Source organism: Amblyomma mixtum, chromosome 10 (assembly GCF_055824585.1).
Source record: "Amblyomma mixtum isolate Tamu chromosome 10, ASM5582458v1, whole genome shotgun sequence".
NCBI lineage: Eukaryota > Metazoa > Arthropoda > Arachnida > Ixodida > Ixodidae > Amblyomma > Amblyomma mixtum.
In genome coordinates, this window is record NC_143021.1 from 132,716,255 (window position 1) to 132,738,238 (window position 21,984).

At 49.5% G+C, this 21,984-nt stretch overlaps 1 protein-coding gene across 2 annotated transcripts in view; it reads left to right on the forward strand.

Annotated features, from left to right (window-relative positions):
* Positions 1-10,514: 10,514 nt before the first annotated feature.
* Positions 10,515-21,984, forward strand: part of LOC149326986 (acetylcholinesterase-like) — a 33,178-nt gene continuing 21,708 nt past the window's right edge. The window contains exons 1-2 of one of the 2 annotated variants that reach the window (XM_089564009.1): positions 10,515-10,772; positions 15,437-15,456. In XM_089564009.1, coding sequence (XP_089420135.1) covers positions 10,515-10,772; positions 15,437-15,456 — 278 coding nt within the window. The remainder of the gene's footprint in view (positions 10,773-15,436; positions 15,457-21,984) is intronic. The other variant, XM_089564008.1, reaches the window with a different exon arrangement.

Genomic DNA, 21,984 nt, shown 5'->3' on the forward strand with positions numbered 1-21,984 from the left:
CTTGGTAAAGTTCAGTACGCAATCAGAATTTTTGTGCGTAGCCAGATATTCAATCACGCACGAAAAATGTGTTCTTTTTTTCATTTCTTGCATATTATACGCGTGCTATTAAAAATACAGCGCTTCATGTGTTTTTCGTGGTCGTGAGTAAAGTGCATAGTGAGTTGCATATACAAGGTATTTTCACCATGTTAGATTGGTATTCGATAAAATACGAAAGACTTTATTGTGAACTGCGTAGTGCTGTCAGTACGCTTAACAAGAACTCCGAATTGTTCTCCCTGCACTGATATGACAGACCCTGAGCGCTGAGTCCGAGACCATGCTGCATGGTGGGTTTGCAGCAAACATACCATGTAGCATGATCTCGGACTCAGCGCCCAGCGCTCGAAGGCATGTCAGTGGAAGACATCAGCTGGGGCGTTCTTGTTAACCGTCCTGACAGCAGTACAGGGCCTGCAAAGAGTATGCCTTTCAAGCCTTGCATCGTGAGATTTACTTTCTTTTCCCCTGTCACCTGAGTGCCGCTACTGCGGGAGCGATAATTTTTTTTATTTTTTTATGAACGGGATGGACACTGAAGTATGGGATGCGTAAAAAAGGGGTAGCTAGTCCCATTCTTTGTGAACAGCGGTCTTGATTCTCTTCAGGAGCTCTGAATTCATATCCAAGGTGACAAGGGGAGACTCGTCTCTTTTTGTATTCATTTGTTTACCAGTCCCTCGATGGCAAGAATAAACTACACATCTACAGAAAACGTAGCCTCATGCTCGAGCTGACCGAGACATTTTCTGGATTTGGATCCAGATAATTCCTTATATAGCAGTATTATCCACGGTGCAGCGTAAGAGGCAGGGTCTTGCTGGACGTTGAACTGCCCGTTTGGGGGCACTTGAATTCTGGTAGGGGTTCGTGCTTCGCTTGTAACGTTTAAAGGCGGCGGCTCTTTCAAGGTCGTATTACCTCTGGGCAGCCCCGGTGGTTTTTGCCGTCAGCATTTTGAAGCATCCTGAGCATGTTGTGGGCTTGGAGAAAATAATAGCGAAAATGGCTCCTCTACTCATGGCAAGATAGTACGTCGCTGCAACGGCAGGCATGGTATTAGACGACTGAAAATCAGGCTGCCGATCAGCTTTAAAATTTACGGGCCTGGCTTGTGCCCCACACGGAACAAAAATGAACAGGATCGAACTTCAGGCTTGGTTTCGGTGTTTTCTTCGGCCGCTTGAGGGAGTATTTTTAAACTTCGCAGAAAACTTGTCAACACGGAGCAATCACGCAAGATTTTTCGCTCAAGGCGGAGTCCTCTTCTTGCACTGAACCTGCACTGACGTAGGTCTCACGATTTCTAAGCATCGCCGCCCCACTCATTAGGTGCAAGCGCCTACTGTGTACGAGGTGACGACGTCCAATTGTCTAATGTTTGTTCGATTAGAGATTATTGCTGCTCCCAGCTCGGACTTTTGTTCACAACATTTCCAAAAAAAAAACCGACTCCTTTGGGGGCTTCCCTGAAGGTGCTGGACATGTTCTTAACGATTCCGTGCCGCCAACATTGGACGGAACAGAGCTACCGAAAAAACGGCCATGAGAGCACCTTGTCACTGCACTATGGAGCTCAAAGCGCTGCGCACGATTATTAAGTTTTCTTTTTTTTTTGCTGACCGTAAAGTTTAGCGTTATGTTTCTGTAAACTGGAAGACTCATTTAAGGCACAGTAATCTAGTCAAAATACGTATATTCCAAATTTTTTTGTCATGCGATTTTCCAACGGGATATGTCGAATAATTTTTCAAATTTTTTACCGAGGGTCCAAAATTTTTGAAACAGGTTCTTTCTTCGTATAAAAAATATATTGTTTTTCTATTCGCATCGTTAAAAATGAAAATTCATTAGCTAAGCTATGATTGCTGCAATATATTAAAATGTTTAAATTAGTTGCCGAAAAACCTTTATACTTGCCGTCCTGATTTTGCCTTTCCAACGATAAGGAAGTAGTTATAATATTGGCGATTACTATAGTAAATACCATCAAAATAAATGACAAAATACATTGGATATTTGTTTCTTTCAACTCCTTGACATCTCTTTGACTGCACACTGACCTACTAAATACGTTTGCATAAAACGTTCCACCAAAGCCGTCCACGGCTAATGCCTCCGAGCGCGCCGACCATCCTGAAGAGTCGTTCTCTTTGCTGCCGGTGTTAGCCGTGAATGAGTGCCGCAACATTTATTCACGTTAGCAAACCGGAAAGAAAAGCGCTGTGAGACTACATCATGCGTTGCCAATAAAAATTATTATGTTCCTTAGTTCTCTGTTTTTCTTAGCCACTCTACACAAATCACCCATTTTCATTTCGAACACGCGTTCTCCAGTGAGCCGCTCCCATTCACAGTCCTTGGACGCATTCCGTTCGCCCGTCGCTGACGCTGCCTCCGCCGCGGTGACTGATACCCACTGTCCCCATACGAAGGTGAAGTGAGCGCGCAAAGATAGCGCTGCCGCCTTCAAAGGCAACGCCGCATTATCGAAGGCCCCGGTGCGGAGTCCCCAAAGACGTGCTAGCGACTGATTGCCTCTACCTGTGAGCGACCTCCATTTGGGCCACTCTGCTCGCTAACTTACCATAACAGAAATAGGGATGCAAACGATGCTGAAATCGGTCATTGCTCTGCCGGCTTGTAAAAACGTGAGCAAGAAATCAAGCCAGCGAAACCGTAGAGGGAGGCTTCCATAACAAGGCACTGCAAGAGCGCCGCAGAAGGAATTGCTATGCAACTGCAGTGGTGATCCATGCCATCAGTACACACTGGATACAAGAAAAGTGAGTTTCTAGGAAGTAGGTAAACTGTAAAACAGGAGGTAAGAGTAAAGATTTCTTTTCTGGGCCGTTTTCAAGAGCACACTTGCGGAGGTTTTCGGCCGTCCCGCCGTGCGGAAACTGCGCGCTGAGCAAAGCCTGCGTGTTCAAGCTCAGCACAAGGACGAGACTTTCACGAGCTACATTGAAGATGTAGTTGACCTATGCAAGCGTGTTGATCCGGCTATGTCCGAAGCTGACAAGATTAAGCACGTCCTGAAAGGCATTGACGACGACGCTTTTCAGATGTTGTTGGCGAAGAGCCCCACCACCGTCGCCTAGGTGTATACCCTGTGCCAAGGTTTTGACGAGTTGCGCAAGCAACGTCTTTGCGCTCGTCGCCCTCCCCCGCCTGCCGACTCCATCTCCGGCCTGGGCATCAACCACGACTTGCTAGCCACAATCAAAGACTTCGTGCGGGAAGAGGTCGCCCGGCAGCTATCGCTCATCTCTAACCCCCACCCGGCACCGCCCGTCCTCAGTCCTGAGATCCAGAATGCCATCACGCAGGAGGTCGCCGATGCACTTCCTAGTCTTCGGCAACCGGCACCTGTGGATTTAGTGGATTTCGCAACGGAATAGCCCTTCCCTGGAAGCAAAAACACAGATATCAGTGAGAAATGCCTGTCCCAATAGAAAAACCGCCTGCAAAGGACTGAATTGCTGGAAACCTACAACGCTGTCATCAAGCAGTATTGCATGGAAGACATAGCTGAGCCAGTAGTACAAAAAGAAGAGCAGGGAAAGCTTCTACTAAATGCTTCATCTACTAAATGCTTCACCAGCAGGGGTTTCCAGAAACGAGCGATGTGAAGGCACTTCGACTGTTTTCTGTGGCTACATCGTGTGGGCATAAGTTAAAGCCATTGAACCAAAACCTAGAGAGTGGATCGAATTTGGCAGCATACCTTATCCCACTGCTACTGAATTTCAGAAGCAACAGAAATACATTGGTGGAAGGTATTGAAACGCCATGCTTACAAATAGAGATAAGAGAGAACGACAAGGATGCATTGCGCTTTCTCTGACACCACAAGAAAGCAGGTTCCAGAGAACCAGCAGGCAAAGTACAGACTGCGAATGAAGCGAGTTCCTTTCACAACCACAACGAGTCCTTTCTTGTTGACAGCAACTCTTCAGTATCATTTCAAGAAAGTAGAAGAGTATCCGGACTCATAACCACAGCTGGCGCATTCCTTGTATGTGGGTGACCTCTTAACTGGAGCAGAAAATGAAGACAGAGCATTGAAGATCTATGAAGAAGCTAGGACCGTCTTCAGCGCGGCCTCTATGACACTGCACAAGTGGGCTTCCAATAACCAGACAAAGACCGAATGGTTTCCGACGGACGATTGTCGAGCAAGACACTTAGGAACCTCCCAGTGATCCTTAAAGTGTTAGGACTGACATGGAATCCCAGCACAGAAAGCTTCACCTTCACCCCAAAGTCCAGCAGCCTACCTGAGCCAAGACCAAGTACAAAAAGGCTGCTCTGAACACTACAGCAAAACTACATGACCCACTTGGATGGATAGTGCCATTCACGGTCCGGGCAAAGGCTTTAATCCAAGAGCTGTAGCAGAGAAATGTGGAATGGGATGCCAACCTACCTCAAGATCCAGACACGAAATGGATGCGGTGGTGCGAGGAACTAAATAAATAGAAAAGATTTCAAGTGCAACGCTGATACGAATCAGGCATAGTCAAACACGCCATCAAAACAGACCTGCGCGTATTTGCTGACACCAGCCCAGTGGCATACGGGGCAGTGGCCTACATCTGCGTAGCAGATGCGGATAGGATTACAAGTTCGAGCATCCAGGTTAGCAAATCAAACAAATCCACAAAAGTAAGAGCGAACCACCTCAAGTGACACCTTTTTCGATTGACTTTGTAATAGCATTGCTTTTGATCACGAGAGAGCCCTCTAAATTGAAACTATTTGCGAGAAATCGCGTAACGAAAATGCAGCGTCTCACAGACACCTCACAGCGGAAACATTTTCCTGCATCCCAATCCCAGATGCCGGCGGATCTCATTCTCAGAGGAGTTGCACCTATCAGCTTGTTGAGAGTACCACCTGGTGGAAAGGAACGGCACGGATGAAAGTGATTGAAAAAACGGGTCCATGCTTCTCGCTACCATGAAATATTCCGACAATGGAGTAAGAAGAAAACTGTGGAAGTCCTTTATACAACTCCGAGCGCCCGAGAATTTTTCCGAGCGCACGAGAATGAAACGAGGACTGAAAGAAGACACACACCTCGTTTCAGTCCTCGTTTAATTCTCGTGCGGTCGGAAAAATTTTTGAGATGTGTAACCAGTTCGTCCTGTAACCAGTGTGACCAGAGATGTAACCCAATGTAACCAGTGTAACCTGTAACCAGAGATGTGTAACCAGTTCGTCCGCCAGTTCGTGCTGAGCAAATTCCTATATACAACAATGCAACAAGAATCTTCTGAGTTACAGCTTGGATATTACGATACGTCAACAAGCTATATCTGAGCACTAAGGAAGGATCACTGACGGCAGTTAAACTGGATGACGCCGAGAAGTACTGGAAGGGCAAGCTCAGCGAGAAAAGCCGGAGAGGGAAATTCAATGTGCGAAAATAAGGAGATGACTTTCCAGACTCGCCGCTGACGGATACTCCAGGTTTGTTGAAAACGACAGTATTCTCCATATAAGCGGCAGACTTCAACAGAGTGGCAAGCCGTACAATGATCGCCATCCAATTGCACTGCCGAGGCGACATCACCTGGCAGAATTGCTCGTACCTCAAGCACATCACCTAGTGCTACACGGGGGAGTACGGGACCCTATGACACAGGTAAGAGAGAAGTACCATGTTGTACGAGCACGAGACCCGGCCTCGGCTTTTAAAGCCGCGTTACTCTTGAGCATGTTTTTTTTTTCGCTCACACCGCCATATGCGAATCGAAGGGGAAGAGAGTGCGAGCGGCGCCTCTCCTTCCCGCCAATTCCCGTGCAGAAAGTTAGGTCTCGGGAAGCGAGTTGAATACCCGAGTAAGGTTCGTTAATTAAGACTTCATTTCGCTCGGCGGTCGTCGCCAATTGACCGCAGCAACTCGAATCCTCTTCGCGGCTCGCCATAGTGAACGCGATTTAATGAACCATTTGGTAATTTCAGCCTATCAGTGTAAAGAACGGCTCAACAGTATTTCGATAACTCTATAGCAAAACCCAATTACCACCGACAACAGTCTATCGCACGGCACATGGCTCTACAAGAATCTGTCGTGCGACAGATTCTTGTCGACAGGCTGTTGTGCCTCGCGACAGATCTCTCGATAGCCAGTTTTGTCGCATGAAAATAGCCGTGTAGAAGTCTATCGCACGACAGAACCCGCGACAGGCAACTCTTTCAGGCCCGCAGGCCCTGTCGCGCGGCACGACTCTCTGTCGCACGCAGTACCTGGGACAGAAACCTGAAGCGCGACAATATCCTACGACAGGCACCTTCTTCGCACGACAAAATGCAGGAATTATGACTGTCGTGCCACAGAAACCAATTCAAACACCTTTGTCTCGCGAAAGAACCCACGGCACGAGGCCCTCTCGCACGAGACAACGCGCGATAAGAAAGCTTGTCTCGCGACCAAAAAATTTGTCGCGCGACAGATGCGCGACAGAGAATTCTTTCACGCGTTTTGAAAGGGCAGGTCCAGAGAGGCCCCGACTTGGCGTGGTGAGGGGATGCCGGGCATGATAGGAGGATATGGGTAAGGGTGGCCTCAGGGTGGGAGCACAGGATGCTCATGCTGACATTGCGGAATGCAAGCAAACAGAGACAGAGAAAGAAGGCAACAGGGCAAGGCGCTCGTCCTGTTCTGTTTGTGCCCCCATTGTCAACATGAGCAGCTTCCAACTAGCCCAACTTACCATTCTGCCTAAGCGCAAGATGCATATGAGGGGAGGGGGGGGGGAGAAGGTACTGCCATAATTTCAGAAAGATCGGCTTGTGTATGCAGCGTGCGCGTCTGCAGGCGACGCCAGATTGTCTATTTTCTGGCAGTAAGGCATGGATGGGGTGGCGGGTAGATTAGGTGCTCAGCACGGTAGTTTACGATGAGCTCAGCAAACGAATGCATCAGCTGCTTCGAGGAATTGCCAACGAGGTGCGCCTGTGCCCGGTTTCTAGATCATCGGGCTAAGCAGTTGGTGGCCTCGTTGCAGGGATTTCCCAAGTGCGCAGGCGCCGAGATGAGCTCAGTGTGCTGGGGGAGGTTGGAGTGGTCATGTGCAGCAGGCTTTGTGCAAGGGGATGAACCCTGCCCCTGGTAAAGTCCAGCAAACGGTTGTACCAGGGTTTAGTTTCCATTCTCTTCCCTCGGCCCATGTACCACTTTTTGAATTTTGTTCAATCGGGATACGACATACTAGGAAAGTACGTAAAATTCCCCTCTCGCCATGTGACAAGACATCTATAGGTTACATAGCGAGACATTGCCTGTTATAAATTGGTTAGAAAAAAGGGCAGTTTATTGCCTATAGTAAATAGCCGCCTTTGTGATGTTCCAGAAATTATTGAGCATTGTTTCATTGATTGCAAAAATGCAATGCTCATATGGTATATCTTGAAGCAAATATTAAAAAAAAACACTTTAATTTGACACCGCACTGCACTGCGATCTTTGTATGAATTCTGAGACATGTTTTTGTTTTTTTGTTGGAGTACGCATGCTCGGGAAAACACGCCTGATTGAAGGACTGTGAATCTGTTCTTGCAATAGACCACTTCAGCAGAATGATTGTGCATCTAAAGCTATGCCCAGACATAAATTGAACCTGAGTGCTAACCACTCGTAGTGCTGTACGCTCATTGCCCTTTTTGTAGTGAATTGTTGCTCAGGTGTGCAGCATTATGTTTTAGTAGTGACCTGCCCTGAGTTGAGTCTTTTTTCGTGCTTGGTTCTTTGTATGTGGCGTACTATGCATTGTGTTGATCTGTAATTGTTTTTTTTCGTGGTTTCTACATTGTTCAGGTATATAGAACATTGCATCACTGTTATAAACACCGTATAAAAAAAAGCGGCCATAGCCTCGTGTGCCGCGACATGACCTTTCAAGCTTATCTGTTTACACCGCTGCGGGTTCGACTTTCATTGTTGATCTTGTGTTTTTTTTTTACCTAGTGCCGTCGTTATACCTAGGCATCGGTATAAGATCTTAAGATCAAAAGATGGCAAGATTCTTCCTGGGTGTCGGTGAGCGTATGAGTACTTTTGCAATAAAAATTAACAACTTTTAAGCAGAACTCCGATGATTTCTCCTGTGCGGGGTCCACTTGCAGGGCCTGAATGTTTTGGAGAAACGGGAGGTTACATCATGCTAGGTATGGACCACCACATTGAAGTAACGGATTGCATGAATGCTCCTCATCGCTTTTTTGCAATATATACACACCGAACTTGCATTTAGGTCAACATTTCGGTATGGGCTAGTCGTTGGCTCATCTTAAGGAAAGTATATGTAGCGCAAAAAACAGGGACAGCAGAGAAGACACAATCAACAGGACTTGCGCTGACCAGCGCCAGTCCTGTTGTTTGTGTCTTCTCTGCTGTCCCTGTGTTTTGCGCTGCATATACTTTCCTTAAGATGGCATTTAGAATCCTATTATGCGCTTCGTTACTTTGCCTTCTGTATCGTATCCAGGGACCCCGACCAGTTCACAAAGCTCACTTTCAAACATTTACCTCAAGGTGAAGCATCCTCTGCGGCGAATTGTCCAAGAGAGTAGATGGAGCTTGGCTGTATCAAATTTTTATGGCTTCTTTCGTTCGCCCATTGCTTGCGGATGCGATCCTGCTGTCGCTAAGCAGCGAAGAAGCTCTAGCCCGCTGTTTGCTATGCTGACGTTTGTGGCACCGTGCGCGATTGCCTTAGGCTCTCTTCTCTTCTCCGAATTTCTATTCTTCTATCGACGTGCGCCCATCGTTTTTTTTTATTCTGGTTCCATCCTGTTGTTTTGTCTGTTGTTTCTGTCAGTAATACTTGCGTGACTGCCTCCAGAGGCACTCAGCGGAGCATTGATCGATTTTCTCTGATAGCTGCTGTGCTGCAGACTGATGGAGACATGAAGTTAGGTGCGCTCCTAAAACAGATTGATGGCAGGTGACACCGTGCCATTTACATTTCACTGCGTCGGTGGTATAGCCCACTTCGTACAAAAAGCAATTACTTTCTATATTTGTGAGTCCTCCGCCTCCCTGCAGTCATAAAAAATCTCGGCGGTTCGGGAGCCCGAAAATTACCTCCTGCGGTTGCGTTTTCTCGAGGACACACAAGAAAAAATGCCTCTCCTAGATACGAGCCAACATCCACATTCATCCTCAAGAAAACCACCCATACCCACAACGGAAAAGCAAGCAAGGAATAAGATACAAAGAGGCAAGGAGCGGTGATCACCGTAAAAGTAAAATTTGCACCCAGTACTGCTAACGCCAATTTCTCGTGTCAGACAACGTGAACTTCAGTGCACTTCTTTTATATTCACTAAATAATGTTTAAAACTTTAGTACAGCCTCCAGAAAATCGTCCATTCCAATCAAACTGTGGCACATAGCGGCAAATAGGAGATAATTTATTATAAGGGATGAAAAAGCAATTAAAAGTGCTCCCGTGATGAGTTTCCGGGGCAATTTTTGCTCTTTATTGCCATCTCATATCATCATGCCGGTACAAAATAGCTGCACTCGCAGTGTATTTCTGCTGCGTTTACGAACATGTAAAAGCGTAGTTTCAGATGTTTCTCGTTATTCCAAACTACGAGTTAGCAGCATGCAAATACTTTGCAGTTTCCCATCGGTAGGTGTTCCTGTTAGGTGGTATTCTCGGGTACTTTTCGCCAAAATTGTAGTTTGAAAGACTTCAAGACGCGCTGGAAGGAGAAATGGGAGGCTCAAGTGAGTGCCGTTGATAAAACAAAACTGCTGTGGGCCGGAGTCTGAGCTGGACGCCCACATGAGCCTATAGAGCTGCGCACCTACCATAAACTCTGTATTTATGACAGATTTGTAGGGATATGGAGGGTCGCAAGGGTAGAAATTGACTGTGAGGGTGAGGCGAAGATGTGGGCGCTTAATCGCTTCCTGCTGTGACAGTGCGCTGCGCGTCGGCGGAAGGCCCGTACCTTCGGGCGACATCTTCCCTTGTTGAATATATGCGTTTTGTTCCTACCGAATCTAGATGTGTCACTGTGCTTCGCCGTCCTGTCTATACCGGGGTAGTATGTGGGGTCGTCACTCTGCATTACAACAAAACAAAAGACAACTCCAAAACTAGGAACATAACGTTGAAGCCGTGGTTGTCTTCCAATCTTCATCCCGCCGTTTTCTTCTGCTTCAAACCTTTTCAACAAGAGCTGCTATATCTGTTTGCGTAGTTCGACATCCGTCGATAAGCAAAGCTGTATGTATAGAGAGCGGATTTCTTTATAAACAAGATAGAAGTCATCTCTTCGCGATGATTGTCACTATATTTAGTTTCTTATGCTTTTTTGCCGCATGCTACATGCCTCTAAAAGCCAACGTTGCTGACAGTCTTTTCACATCGAGGTCTGTTGTAACCCGTCGAAGGAGAATTAACGCCCCGGAATTAAGACGGTCGCACAATCCCCATACGCAGTCATGGTGAGCCGTGTATTCCTGCTGGTTCTGCTGAGACTAGCTGTGGCCAGCGACCTGCACGTGGTCAGGCAGACTACCGGGGGCCCTGTGCGTGGCACGATCCTGCACGCGCTCGGACGACGCATCGAGCAGTACAAGGGTATCCCTTTCGCTGAGCCGCCTGTCGGCGAGCTTCGCTTCCGGCCCCCGCGGCCAAAAGAGGCCTGGACGGGCACTCTCGATGCCACCGCCTCTACCGCAGCCACGGGCTGCCCCCAGGTAGGCGCCTACCAGCTACCAGACCACTTGCAGCTGCGACTAGGAGCTGCTTTGTGTAGCATTTCTTCGCAGCAAGAAGCAGAGGCCAAGGGTAAGAAAATGAAGAAATACATTCTTTAACTAACTCCAGCAGTTCTTCTTGCAAAAACCTGGGCACGAATTTGTGTAACAAAGAATGGCGGCGGTGTGCTTGTACGAAGAGAATCATTTTGACTGAAGGTATCCTAATTCGTCTTGTGATAAAACAATTCATTGACGAAGGCAGGCGGCGGGGAGTGGTTAGTCGTTCCGACAACTCAATCGTATCCTTCATGCGACTACGCTGGTCCTTTCTGGAAATTGATGCAGTTATATCAGTAAAATAATGATGACTTAACATATCGATGTCTTGGAAATGACCATAAGAAAACTTATACCTGGGCAGCCCGTACAGAACCTTGCTTCGAGTATTGAAGTAGAGGTCGACTGACTTACTACGCGCAGCCCTGAAGGCTAAAAAAACACCCATTAGAACTTACTCCTGCACCTACACCCCATACTACCCAATTTCCCAAATGCTACTGAGAGCCTTCCCCTTTCCTTTTAATAAACGTTTCATTCATTCGTTAAATATATCTGTTGTGTAATCGTCGCGGCTAGAGCGATAGTGGCGGCGCGACGATCGCGAGAGCTGGCTATAAGATAAGCTGCGCTACTCGGCCACCGGGCATTTCACTACGAGCTGTGATGGAATAAACCACGTTCGGTTTTACACCCACCTGGCCTTCGTCTGCTGTCCCCGACAAAACACGACACTTTGCGACGAGGATGGGACTCTGACCAGTTCTACAGCAAGCTGACATGGCAACGGATGGTTCGGCAGCGGCGGGAGCAGTGACGCAACTCGTGGGTCGACTGGAACACATCGAGCCCTTCGACGAGTCTACGAGCGACTGGCCGTCGTACGAGGAACGCTTAACGTCGTTTCTTCTCGTCAACCGTATCCCCGAGGACGACAAGGTACACGCTTTTTTGAGTCTCGCAGGCCCAAAGACGTACAGTGTCCTCAAGTCATTGACAGCGCCGGAATTGCCGTTAGCTAAAAGTTTCGACGTGCTAAAGAAACTTCTAGGCGACCACTCGTCACCGAAGCTGTCGGTAATTAGTGAACGCGCGAAATTTCACAGGAGAGCGCAACTCGAGACTGAATCGATTTCGGAATATGTTGCACAGTTGCGGAAATTGGCACAGACATGTGAATTTGAATCCGCACTTGATCAGTCGCTGCGGCACCGTTTTGTTTGCGGTTTCCGCGGAGAAGACGTACAGCGAGTGTTATTCACGGAGGATAACAAGCTAACCTTTCAAAAAGCCGCGCAACGAGTGCTAGCCATGGAAGCAGCGAAAAAGAGTGTAGCAGAAGCCCATGCCTCCGATACGGGCGTTCCGGACGTTCACAAGGTCAGAGCGGTTGGGGAAAGCGATATGACGCAGCGAAATTGCAATCGCTGCGGGCCGGCGAAGCATGCAAGCCGACTGTGTCCGCACATAGCGGCCACCTGTTTCAAGTGTGATAAGAAAGGACAAATTCAAAGGGTGTGCCAAGCTAACAAGCAGCAAAAGACGAAGGGAGCGCGGCGAAACTCGATGAAGATGTTGGTTCCCGTTCAAGCGTCTGCAAGCATGAAGGAAATTATTTCGCCTGGTCTAGCTCCGATAAAATTTCTGTGCACGTGAAGGGCGGCCCTTGATCATGGAGCTGAATACAGGGGCTACTGTGTCCGTCATGTCTTTATATCAGTTTCGGCAGATGTTTCCCTCAATCAAGGTCATGCCAACGACGGTGAAGCTGCGGACGTTCCAGGGAGCCATAGTCCAGCCTGTTGGAGTCGGTCACGTGGCCGTGCAGTACGGAGAGCAGAGGGCCCAGCTGCCTCTACATTACGAAAGAAAAAGGACTTCCGCTGCTAGGCCGACAATGGTTGCAAGCCATCCGACTCAATTGGAGCAGTATCTTCGAGTTCAACGCTATTTCCAGGTCAGATGGTTCTGCTTGTTCGAGTCAAACTGCCAGACTACGCGCACTTCTAGACAGATACCAGAGATTGTTTAATGACGAATTGGGAACAATTTCAGAAGAAAGAGCAGAGTTGTCGCTAAAAGATGGTAGCGTGCCGAAGTTTCTGAAGGCAAGAAGTCTGCCCTTTGCATTACAACCTGCGGTCGAGGCTGAGTTTAACAAGCTGGAAGGCATGGGAGTCATTTCACCAGTTGCGACGAGCAGCTATGCTACAGCGGTTGTACCAGTAGTAAAGAAGGACGGTGGCATAGGACTATGCGGTGATTACAAGACCTTCCTAAATCCTTGTCTTGAAATTGACCGGTACCCACTGCCGAGAGTCGATGAGTTGTTTGCGGCGCTCGCAGAGGGCCAATAATTTTCTAAGATTGATCTTAACAGAGCCTATCATCAGGTGGTGGTGTCGGAGTCGTCAAGAGAGTACTTGACACTCAATACCCATAAAGGACTTTTTGCGGTAAACAGACTACGGTTCGGGGTTTCATCGGCACCATCCATTTTCCAAAGAATTATGGACACAATGCTGAAAGACCTGAAAGGCGTCAGCTGCTATTTGGATGACGTTCTCATCACTGGAAGGACGGCAGACGAGCATTTTGCAAATCTGTAAGCTGTCCTAAAGCGGTTGACGGAGCGCGGGGTTCGAATAAAGAAAGAAAAGTGTTGGCTATAAGATAAGCCAGCACTGGCTTAAGCGAGAGCTGTCTATAAGATAAGCGGCACGGCTCGGCCACCGGGCATTTCACTACGAGCTGTGATGGAATAAACCACGTTCGGTTTTCTACCCACATAGCCTCAGTCTGCTGTCCCCGACAAAACACGACAATACCTTTAGAAGCGTCTGAAATTCTTCGAAGCCTGAAATACTGCTTCCCGTACTACTAATTAGTTCCCTCTGCCATCCACACATTTTTCCAAGAGACTCTCTCATGCACTCTACGCATCCTGCAAGGCATCGACGAGAATTTAAGAGCCTTTGTCACAGCGGTTTCGATCTTTTCGATAGCCCCAAAACGGGCTCTTTTCAGCTCAGTATTTTTTGGGGGACAGAAAAAAGTGTGCCAAATCCAGGTCAAGACACGCGGCACACTGGGGCAGCGTTCCCAATTTGTGCTTAGCCAGGAACTCCTGGAAGCGCAGATAGGCATGGCTGGGAACATTGTCATGGTGCGTGGAGCACATGGCAGGTATTGGTTATATCCTTTCACGTTCGCACGACCCTATTTCAAAGCAGACTTCCCGTCGAGCAGTTGAATCATTTGGTAGGTTTAGGAAAGTCGTTTGTTGAGTTTAGCACCGAACTTTACTGTGTACCGTTTTTCCAGTGTTGACACCATTACGCGTCGTGACATATGAACGATCATGTGGTTCACGAAGACAATTACACTGATCCTCCCAGAGCTCGGAGCCGACTGCGCTAAACAGCGCTGAGAAGCCTAGTTGCTCTTACTATCACAGCTGGTCGCAACGCGATTAAAAAATTTGCTGCATTACTTTCGAGACACGCGTAGCATTTTAAGGTTCAATATGCGCTTTTACTTTTATTGAAGTTAACTCTTTCTTTCACAGCGCAGATGAAAAGGTTGCGGCCGTCCTCATTTTTTTTTTATTACCGGTGAACAAACTAGTGTAAAAGAGTACACACTTGGGCCTGTTGGTGCATGATATGTGGAGAGAGCGTGAGAGACGAAACGTTTATACACTGATCCCAGGGTGTCGGTAGCCTTCATGACTGGAGTCCCTAGTCCAGGACTCCTGCGTTGGCTGCGGCAGCTTTGGCCCGTTCGACCAGTGAAAGCTGATCTGCGGGTTCCCAGCTGTACAGCGTTACCTCTCACTGATCCGGTGTGGCGTTGTGTGAGACATGGACAGATAGGAAGCCGGGCCTAGTGTATCCGCGGTCGCGACTCAACTCCTCCTGATAGAGCACTGTCGTCATTCTTTCTAGAATAAGTTTCGCACATATTCATGTCGTAATAACTCAAGGGAAGCGCTGCAACTATGTATATCGATCTTCGTGCTTTCTTCTTCTCGTCTTTTCTACGCGTGTGACTAGAAAAGCAATACTGTAGTTTATGATGCGACATGTCGAACCACTTGCTGGCATGTGGTCAGAAAGTTGCCCCGAGAGGCAATGCAAAAACGAGCGAAAGTTCACTGAAGCCTGGTATCGTATAGCTGAATATCTCGTCATCTGCGATGGTGTTCAGAGGGGCACAGCTCTCACGGTGGTGCTCATTCCTCTAATTGAGACCAAAATTTTTCTTGTTCGGTGTGGCGTTAAACGAAAAAAAGCAATCTGAACTGAGGTCAAAGACGGGAAGAGAAGTCAGCAAAATAGAGCGCTAGAAAAAGGTGCTTGTTTTATCACCCTAGATATGAATATATCGCCGCGAATCTTTTCAGTATTTGTTCATTCTTCAAAGCTGCCCGCAAGCTGCTTATCAGTTTGTTTTCGATGTAAGACGTAACCAGATTTATCTCGATTGGTCGCATCCGGGCGGAGCCGATTCTACGTTGTTCCAGAATATTGTAGTAGTTTGGCGCGCTTGATCTCGATGGTTCCCTATCAGCTTTAAATTGAGCGCGGCTAAGAGCGGCGGAGATTCTGCTCGACGACCGTAAGTGAAGCCCAAATGAAGAGTTTTGTTTAGAAGCCTATTTCGCTGTCTTCCTCCTCTCTACACAGAACCCACTACTACGTGACCTCTGGTGGAGGTGCTTACGGATGTCCCTGTCGCCCTCACCCCTTGGGAGCCGCCAAAGTAGCTCGAACTGTCTCCAAGAAGCAGATGACAAGAAAGCCGCAGAAACTATCACAACTAAAGATGAAGTGCGAAGCAGCCGTCGCCTCTAGAGGCGTTCACGTAAATCTGGACTACTACAGGACCGCACGCTGCAAAGAAGCCCTCCTCAACGCGATCGACAGCCATGGCTACGACACCATGGTGTCGTAGCTATGGCTGTCGATCGCGTTGAGGAATGCTTCTTCCGGGGGCTGCAGCCCCCATTATTTTGCGCCAGACCCGACAACCGCCACATTCAACGGTTCTCCGGGCGATGATCCGGAAGAATGGCTGGAACAATTTTACCGTGTTGCTGTATTTAATAGTTGGGATAATCAGACTAATGTAAGGCGCGTTTTCTCTCGCCATGGAAAGACCAGCTAGAATTTTCTTCGAAAGCCTGGAAGGTATTCTAGCGACGTGGAAATCGTTCAAGCGGGAGCTCCTGAATATTTTCACAAGCGCCGTCAGGAAAAAAAAAGAGCTCAGGTGTTTCTGCAGTCTCGCATCCAGCACCCCAATGAGACAGTTACCGCATGCGTAGAAAACATGAACAGCATTCTTAGACGTGTCGATCCTGAGAACACGCAAGAAGGAGGAGCTTCTGATGCGTGATGTTAAAGAGGCTCTTTTCGTTGGTCTGATCCGCAGCCCACCGAAGACCGTAGCTGAATTCCCCAGCGAAGCAGCCACCATTGAGAAAACGTTTGAAGCAGAAGCCTGCCATTTCCCACGAAAGGTCCAAGTCGCCTCAACAACGTTATCGGATGGCACAGCATTCGAAGGCAACCTGCGTAATGACATCCCCGAAATTGTTCGGGACAAGGTTGGTCGCCTGCTACCATCTTCCAAACCCGCCTCAACTACCGAACCTTGAAGAAATCGTCCGCCAAGAAGTGCAGCGTGCGCCTGGCTGCCCGACATCGAGCTGCCCTCAAGCTGAAAACCCAGCCTTGACCTACGCCTCCTGCAGTAAGCAATCCTCACCGTCAACGACACACCCTAAGTCCGCCTCTTCAACGTGAACCAGCTATTCCCGAACGACGCCGCACTGCCTTCGCCCGCCCAACCTACGAACGATGCTGAATCCTCAGGAAACACGACGTCTGGAGGGCTTCCGACAACCACCGCTGTGCTTCCTCTGCGGTGAAGCCGGCGTTATCTTCGTGTCTGCCTGTACCACCGTATCGGTCTTCGTGGCTTTGCCTTTGATGCACCACGACCATGCTTCGGCCAGCGTCAGCAAGAAATCAACGAATCAACGTGTTGAGGAGAGTATGCGCCGAACCACCCTTCGCGCTCATCATCGCCATTAGCCTGTCGTTTTGCGTCGCCACGCCGCAGGTATGCAGCCGCAGTACAAGGAACACCTCCCAGCCCCTGTAGGGGAAACTGAAGACCGCAACCTGTGCAGGTGAGACATTTCACGACTGAAATGTCAAAAATCCTCCAACGAACATGCCGCTTCAAGACGCCGCCCCCGACACTCCGAGCCCTCACACAGTGGCAACCTCAACCACGACGCGCACCGCCTTCAGAACTACGCGCCACCCAGAAAAGCTGAGACACGCGCTACCCACGATCCACGTACCCGACGAAGCCGTGACCCGATGCCGACGACGACGTGCAACGCAAGAGCCAGAGCATCCGACTTTAAATTGGTTATCGACGGCCGGAAAGTCACCGCTCCAGTCGACACAGGAGCCGATTACTCGATGATGAACAGAAGATTCGCTGCGCATCAGAGGAAAATCAGGACGCTTGGGACGGCCCACAAATTTGCACCGCAGGGGCCACATCATTAAGCTACGGGGTGATGCACAGCGGCAGAGAGTGTCGAGGGCCAAACCTATGCTGCGAGCTTGGTTGTGCTGCAGCAATGTTCCCGCGAAGTGATCTTGGGCATAGACTTCCTTATTGAGCATCAGGCGATCATCGAACTGCAATCCAAGCTAATCACGCTTTCGACAGAAGAGGCCATCACTTCAATGAGAATTCTGGAAGATAACGTTCCCAGTGTCTCCTGGAGGAACAAGTGAGCTTACCACACCGCTAAAGCGTCATCATCACCGTAGGCGTCACGGAAATAAATAACACTGAAGACACTATCGAGGGGAACATGCAATTTCTTCGAGACCGAGGAATCGACATCGCAAGAGGCATCGCACATTTTCACTATGGCCAAGCTGAAGTACTGCTGACTAACTTCAGTGAAGAATACCGGTATGCTAACAGACCAAGGTCGATTCCTTTCTGCGACGAGATATTGTTAAGATGTGGGTCGGCCCATGACAGCGAAACCCAGTTCTGCGACCAACCGCTGGCCACCATCCGCTTGCCGATAGTTTTCTCCAACACGCTCTCGACCCTGTGCTTTTTCCTCATGCCTCTTCTATGGTGGCACGGCGTCTTTCTCTTTGCCCGTTAGGTCTTTCCACTTGTTGGGGGAGGGGGGGGGAGAGAGGGGCAGGATGGGAGGGTAAGGAAACGAGCCAAGTGTGCCGAACACACACAAACACAAAAGAAGAGACTCCACAGGGAATGACCGAAGAAAAATTCTAGTCTGGGGAGGCGTCCGACGGTCGTGAGATCCCGAAGCGATGCAGTCACACGAGAGGCGGATCTGAATCCATGGGGACCAGTGCGACCTCCTACATTGGGCGCTCTTCAAGGCGTTAGCCAAGGGCGACAGGAAGGTTTGTCGTCAGTGGCAAGTGGGAATATGCTCAAGGGGCATGATGTCGCCGCACATGAGGGGTGCGCCCCTCAAGCAGCCAGTGTCTGTCGGGAGCTAGAGCACGCAGTGGCTGTTGTCTCCATCTCGATTCTCCTGGCCGCCACCCTCCCGAGCAGCGGACCTCGTGCCAGTGCAGGCACACGTCAGGAACGCCGGGAATGCAGGAACAACCTGCGATGCATGCACATTGCGCAGTCCTCGTTATGGAGTGGTACGCTGTGAGGAAGGCATGGGGCCCGGATTTGGCGCCAGCGCTGCCGACGACACTGCAACCGACAAGCGGAGCCTGGTAGAAAAGTCGAGGTTATTGCGCGCGCCGGAGACATAGCGCTTCATGTGCGACACATGTTCCGGAAAAATGCGGTGCACACCGCGTGGGCGATGCTCGGGCAAACCTTCGAGACTATATGTCACGGAACGAAGCCGGTTAACGGCACGATAAGGGCCATGGTACCGGTGAAAATGTTTGGCGGTGCGGCCAGCAGCGCGGATCGCTCAGCGAACGAGGACCAAATCGCCGGGACGGACAAAGGGAGGTGGTGGAGCGGCCTTAGTGACCGCTCATGAACCGTGAGATTGTTGCGCTGAGCGTCAAGGGGAATGAGACGAAGCTGTTCGCGGAATCTCGGTGGGATGTAGTAGAGTGCGACCGTCCCAACTGTGCTTCGAGGGGTATGGAAGGCGTTCTGCCATAGACGACGGAGAGCGGCGTCACGTGCGTAGTTTCCTGCACCGCAGTGTTGACGGCGAAAGTCTCAGGAGGAACAAAACGGTCCCAGTTTGTGTGGGACGGAGGGACGCAGGACTCAAGCATATCCGTGAGGGTACGGTTGACCCGCTCTACGAGGCCAGTACACTGCGGATGGCTGACGGACGTGGTGGAATGCGCAAGGCCGAAAGAGCGTAGGGCTCGCTCAAACTCATGCGACCTGGAGCAGCTGCCACGGTCCGTGATAAGGCGACGGGCCACACCATGGCGTAGCACGAGATGCCGTTCTAGAAACAAGATGGCATGAGCCGACGACGTGTCAGGAACGAACAGTGCTTTGACCTACTTGGGGAAGCAGTCAATCGCTACCCGCACATACCGGTTTCCGGAGCGCGTCTTTGGAAACGGGTACAAATAGTCGAGTCCAACCTTCTCTAAAGGTAAACACGGTGGCATAAAGCCAGCAGAGGTGGCCTAGGAACTCGTAAACGGCTTCCTGTACTGGCACGTCTGGCAGGATGTCACGTGTTGCTAGACGTCCTGCAATACGTTAGGCCACCAAAAGCGCTCCTACACTCGAGGGTAGGTCTTGCCACAGCCAAGGTGAGCCGCGTGGGACCTGCAATATCAGCATTTCCGGCGCCACTGGCAACCACACGGGAGGTCGACCCCAGAACGCTTCACATTGCACATTAGAGTATTTTCCAATCATAGACCCGACGCAGTTTGCGGTGGCAGCGAATTATAGCAGCAGTGTTGGGATCTTGTGCTTTCCCAGTCCTCAGGTCCGTCAAGTATGTCACAGAACAAGGGTGACGAGTAAGGAAATCAGCATCTTCAGGGGCAGCACCGCGTCGATGGACTGTCGTAAAATCGTACCCTTGAAGATGCATTCGCAATCGTTGCATTCAAATGATTAACCCACTACAGCCAAGTGAGAGCGCTGGTCTGCGTGACGATAGTAAAGTGTCGGCCGTAGGTAGGCACGGAACTACTTGATGGCCCAGACGACGGCGAGGCATTCGAGTTCCGAAGAATGCCGGCGGATCTCAATGCCAGGGAGCTGGCGGCTGGCATAAGCAAGGACCTTCTGGTCGCCAGACTCATCTTCCTGCAGGAGGACTGCGTTGAATTCATCTTGGCTGACATCCGCGTGGAGAATGGTTGGGGCCTATTCATCGAAATGGAGCGACGTAGGAGGTTCGGGGAGGACATGTTTGACATCAAGGAACGCGAGCTGTTTGGCCGCTGTCCTGCTCCACGTGGCATTTTCCTTTAACAGGGTATTCAGCGGAGTGCTTCACGTCGCAAAATTTGGAATGCAGGGACGGAAATATGAGGCGAATACAAAGAAAGTTTTCAGCACCTTGATAGTGGTCGGAGCTTCGTAAGTCGTGAGCACCTGCAGCTTCTCCAGATTGGGACGAATGCCATGCCGGTTAAAAACGTGACTCAAGTATACTACTTCCACGAAACCGAAGAAGCATTTTTTTTACTCCATGTGGAGCCCAGCAGAGTCGAGGACAAGTTTTGAGGCGGCGCTGGTGTTGGTCAAACGTAGTCGCGTGGACAATTACGTCGTCTAGATAGACCGACCAACGCCATCGTCCACTTCATAAGGCCCAAAACGCGGTCAATGAGGCGCTGGAAATTGGCCGGAGCACTGTAGAGGCCAAAGGGGATGCGGTTAAACTGGTAGAGGACGTCGGGCGTCAGAAACGCAGTCTTTTCCGCGTCGTCGGGGTACATGGTTACCTGCCAGTTTCCCGAGAACATATCCAAGGTGGAAAAATGGCGGGACCCATTCAGGCGGTCCAGCGCGTCGCCGATGCAAGGCAGCGGATGCACGTCTTGACCAAGTGGAAGAAGTGCTTCGCGACGACATCGACCTGGCGGCAAAGAGCTCTTGGGGGGCACCGGATGTTCTAGTGAGGAAGGAAGATTGTGCACTTCGATTCTGCATTGATTATGGCCACTTGAACAAATTAACAAAGAAGGATGTCTACCGCCTACCCCGCGTCGACGACACACAGGACCGGCTCTCCTAAGCCAGGTAATTAGCAAAGACTGCATTGATCGCTCCGAAAGGCCTCTTCAAGTTCAAACAGATACCATTTCGTCTCTGTTCCGCACCAGCGACGCTTAGTGAGCAAAAAAATTCAGGGGGGCACTTTGTTGACCTAAAGTGCGGTGAGGCAAAAGCCTCAAGCGTGGTGTTGCTGCTTGTGTCACTGATGTGTGGTTAAGATAAGCTTCGCCTCTAAGAGTGGAACGTGGCAGCGTCTTGCAACGCTACCAGGGAGCCCACAGAACGCCATCGCCCATTCGGCTGTACGCCTTGATCATCGGTAAATTGGTTTTTAAGGAAAGGAAATGTATCTCTCTCGCATATCTCGGTGGACACCTCAACCTCGCCGTAAGGGATGGGAAGAATATCCAAGTGAACGGAGACACCGTGCTCACTAGGCCCGCCTTTGCTCCTTCCAAACCCTGGAGCTGTGTCTACCGTTAATTGCCGCCTTTGTGATGAACCAGAAACAATTGAGCATTGTTTCATCAGTTGCAAAGATGCAGTACTCTTCTGGGATATCCTGCAACGCACCTTAAAAAAAAAAACAATTCATCTGACGCAACATTCTGTTCGCTATCTCACTGCGCTGCCATGTGTTGATGAACCCCTGGGCATGTTCTTCTGATTGGACTGCCCAGCCTCTGGCATACCCGCATGGTGGACAGACACTGTGAACCTGTTGTGTCTACAAAGGATCACTTCAGACGAATGGTTGTTCATCTAAGAGACGTGTATGACCAGACTGAGTACCAACACCAGAGTGGCACTCACTATTAGTGATGTGCTCTGCATTGCCCCTTTTCTAGTGCATGGTCTTTTCAATATGTATTGTTGAACACTGTTTTCATAA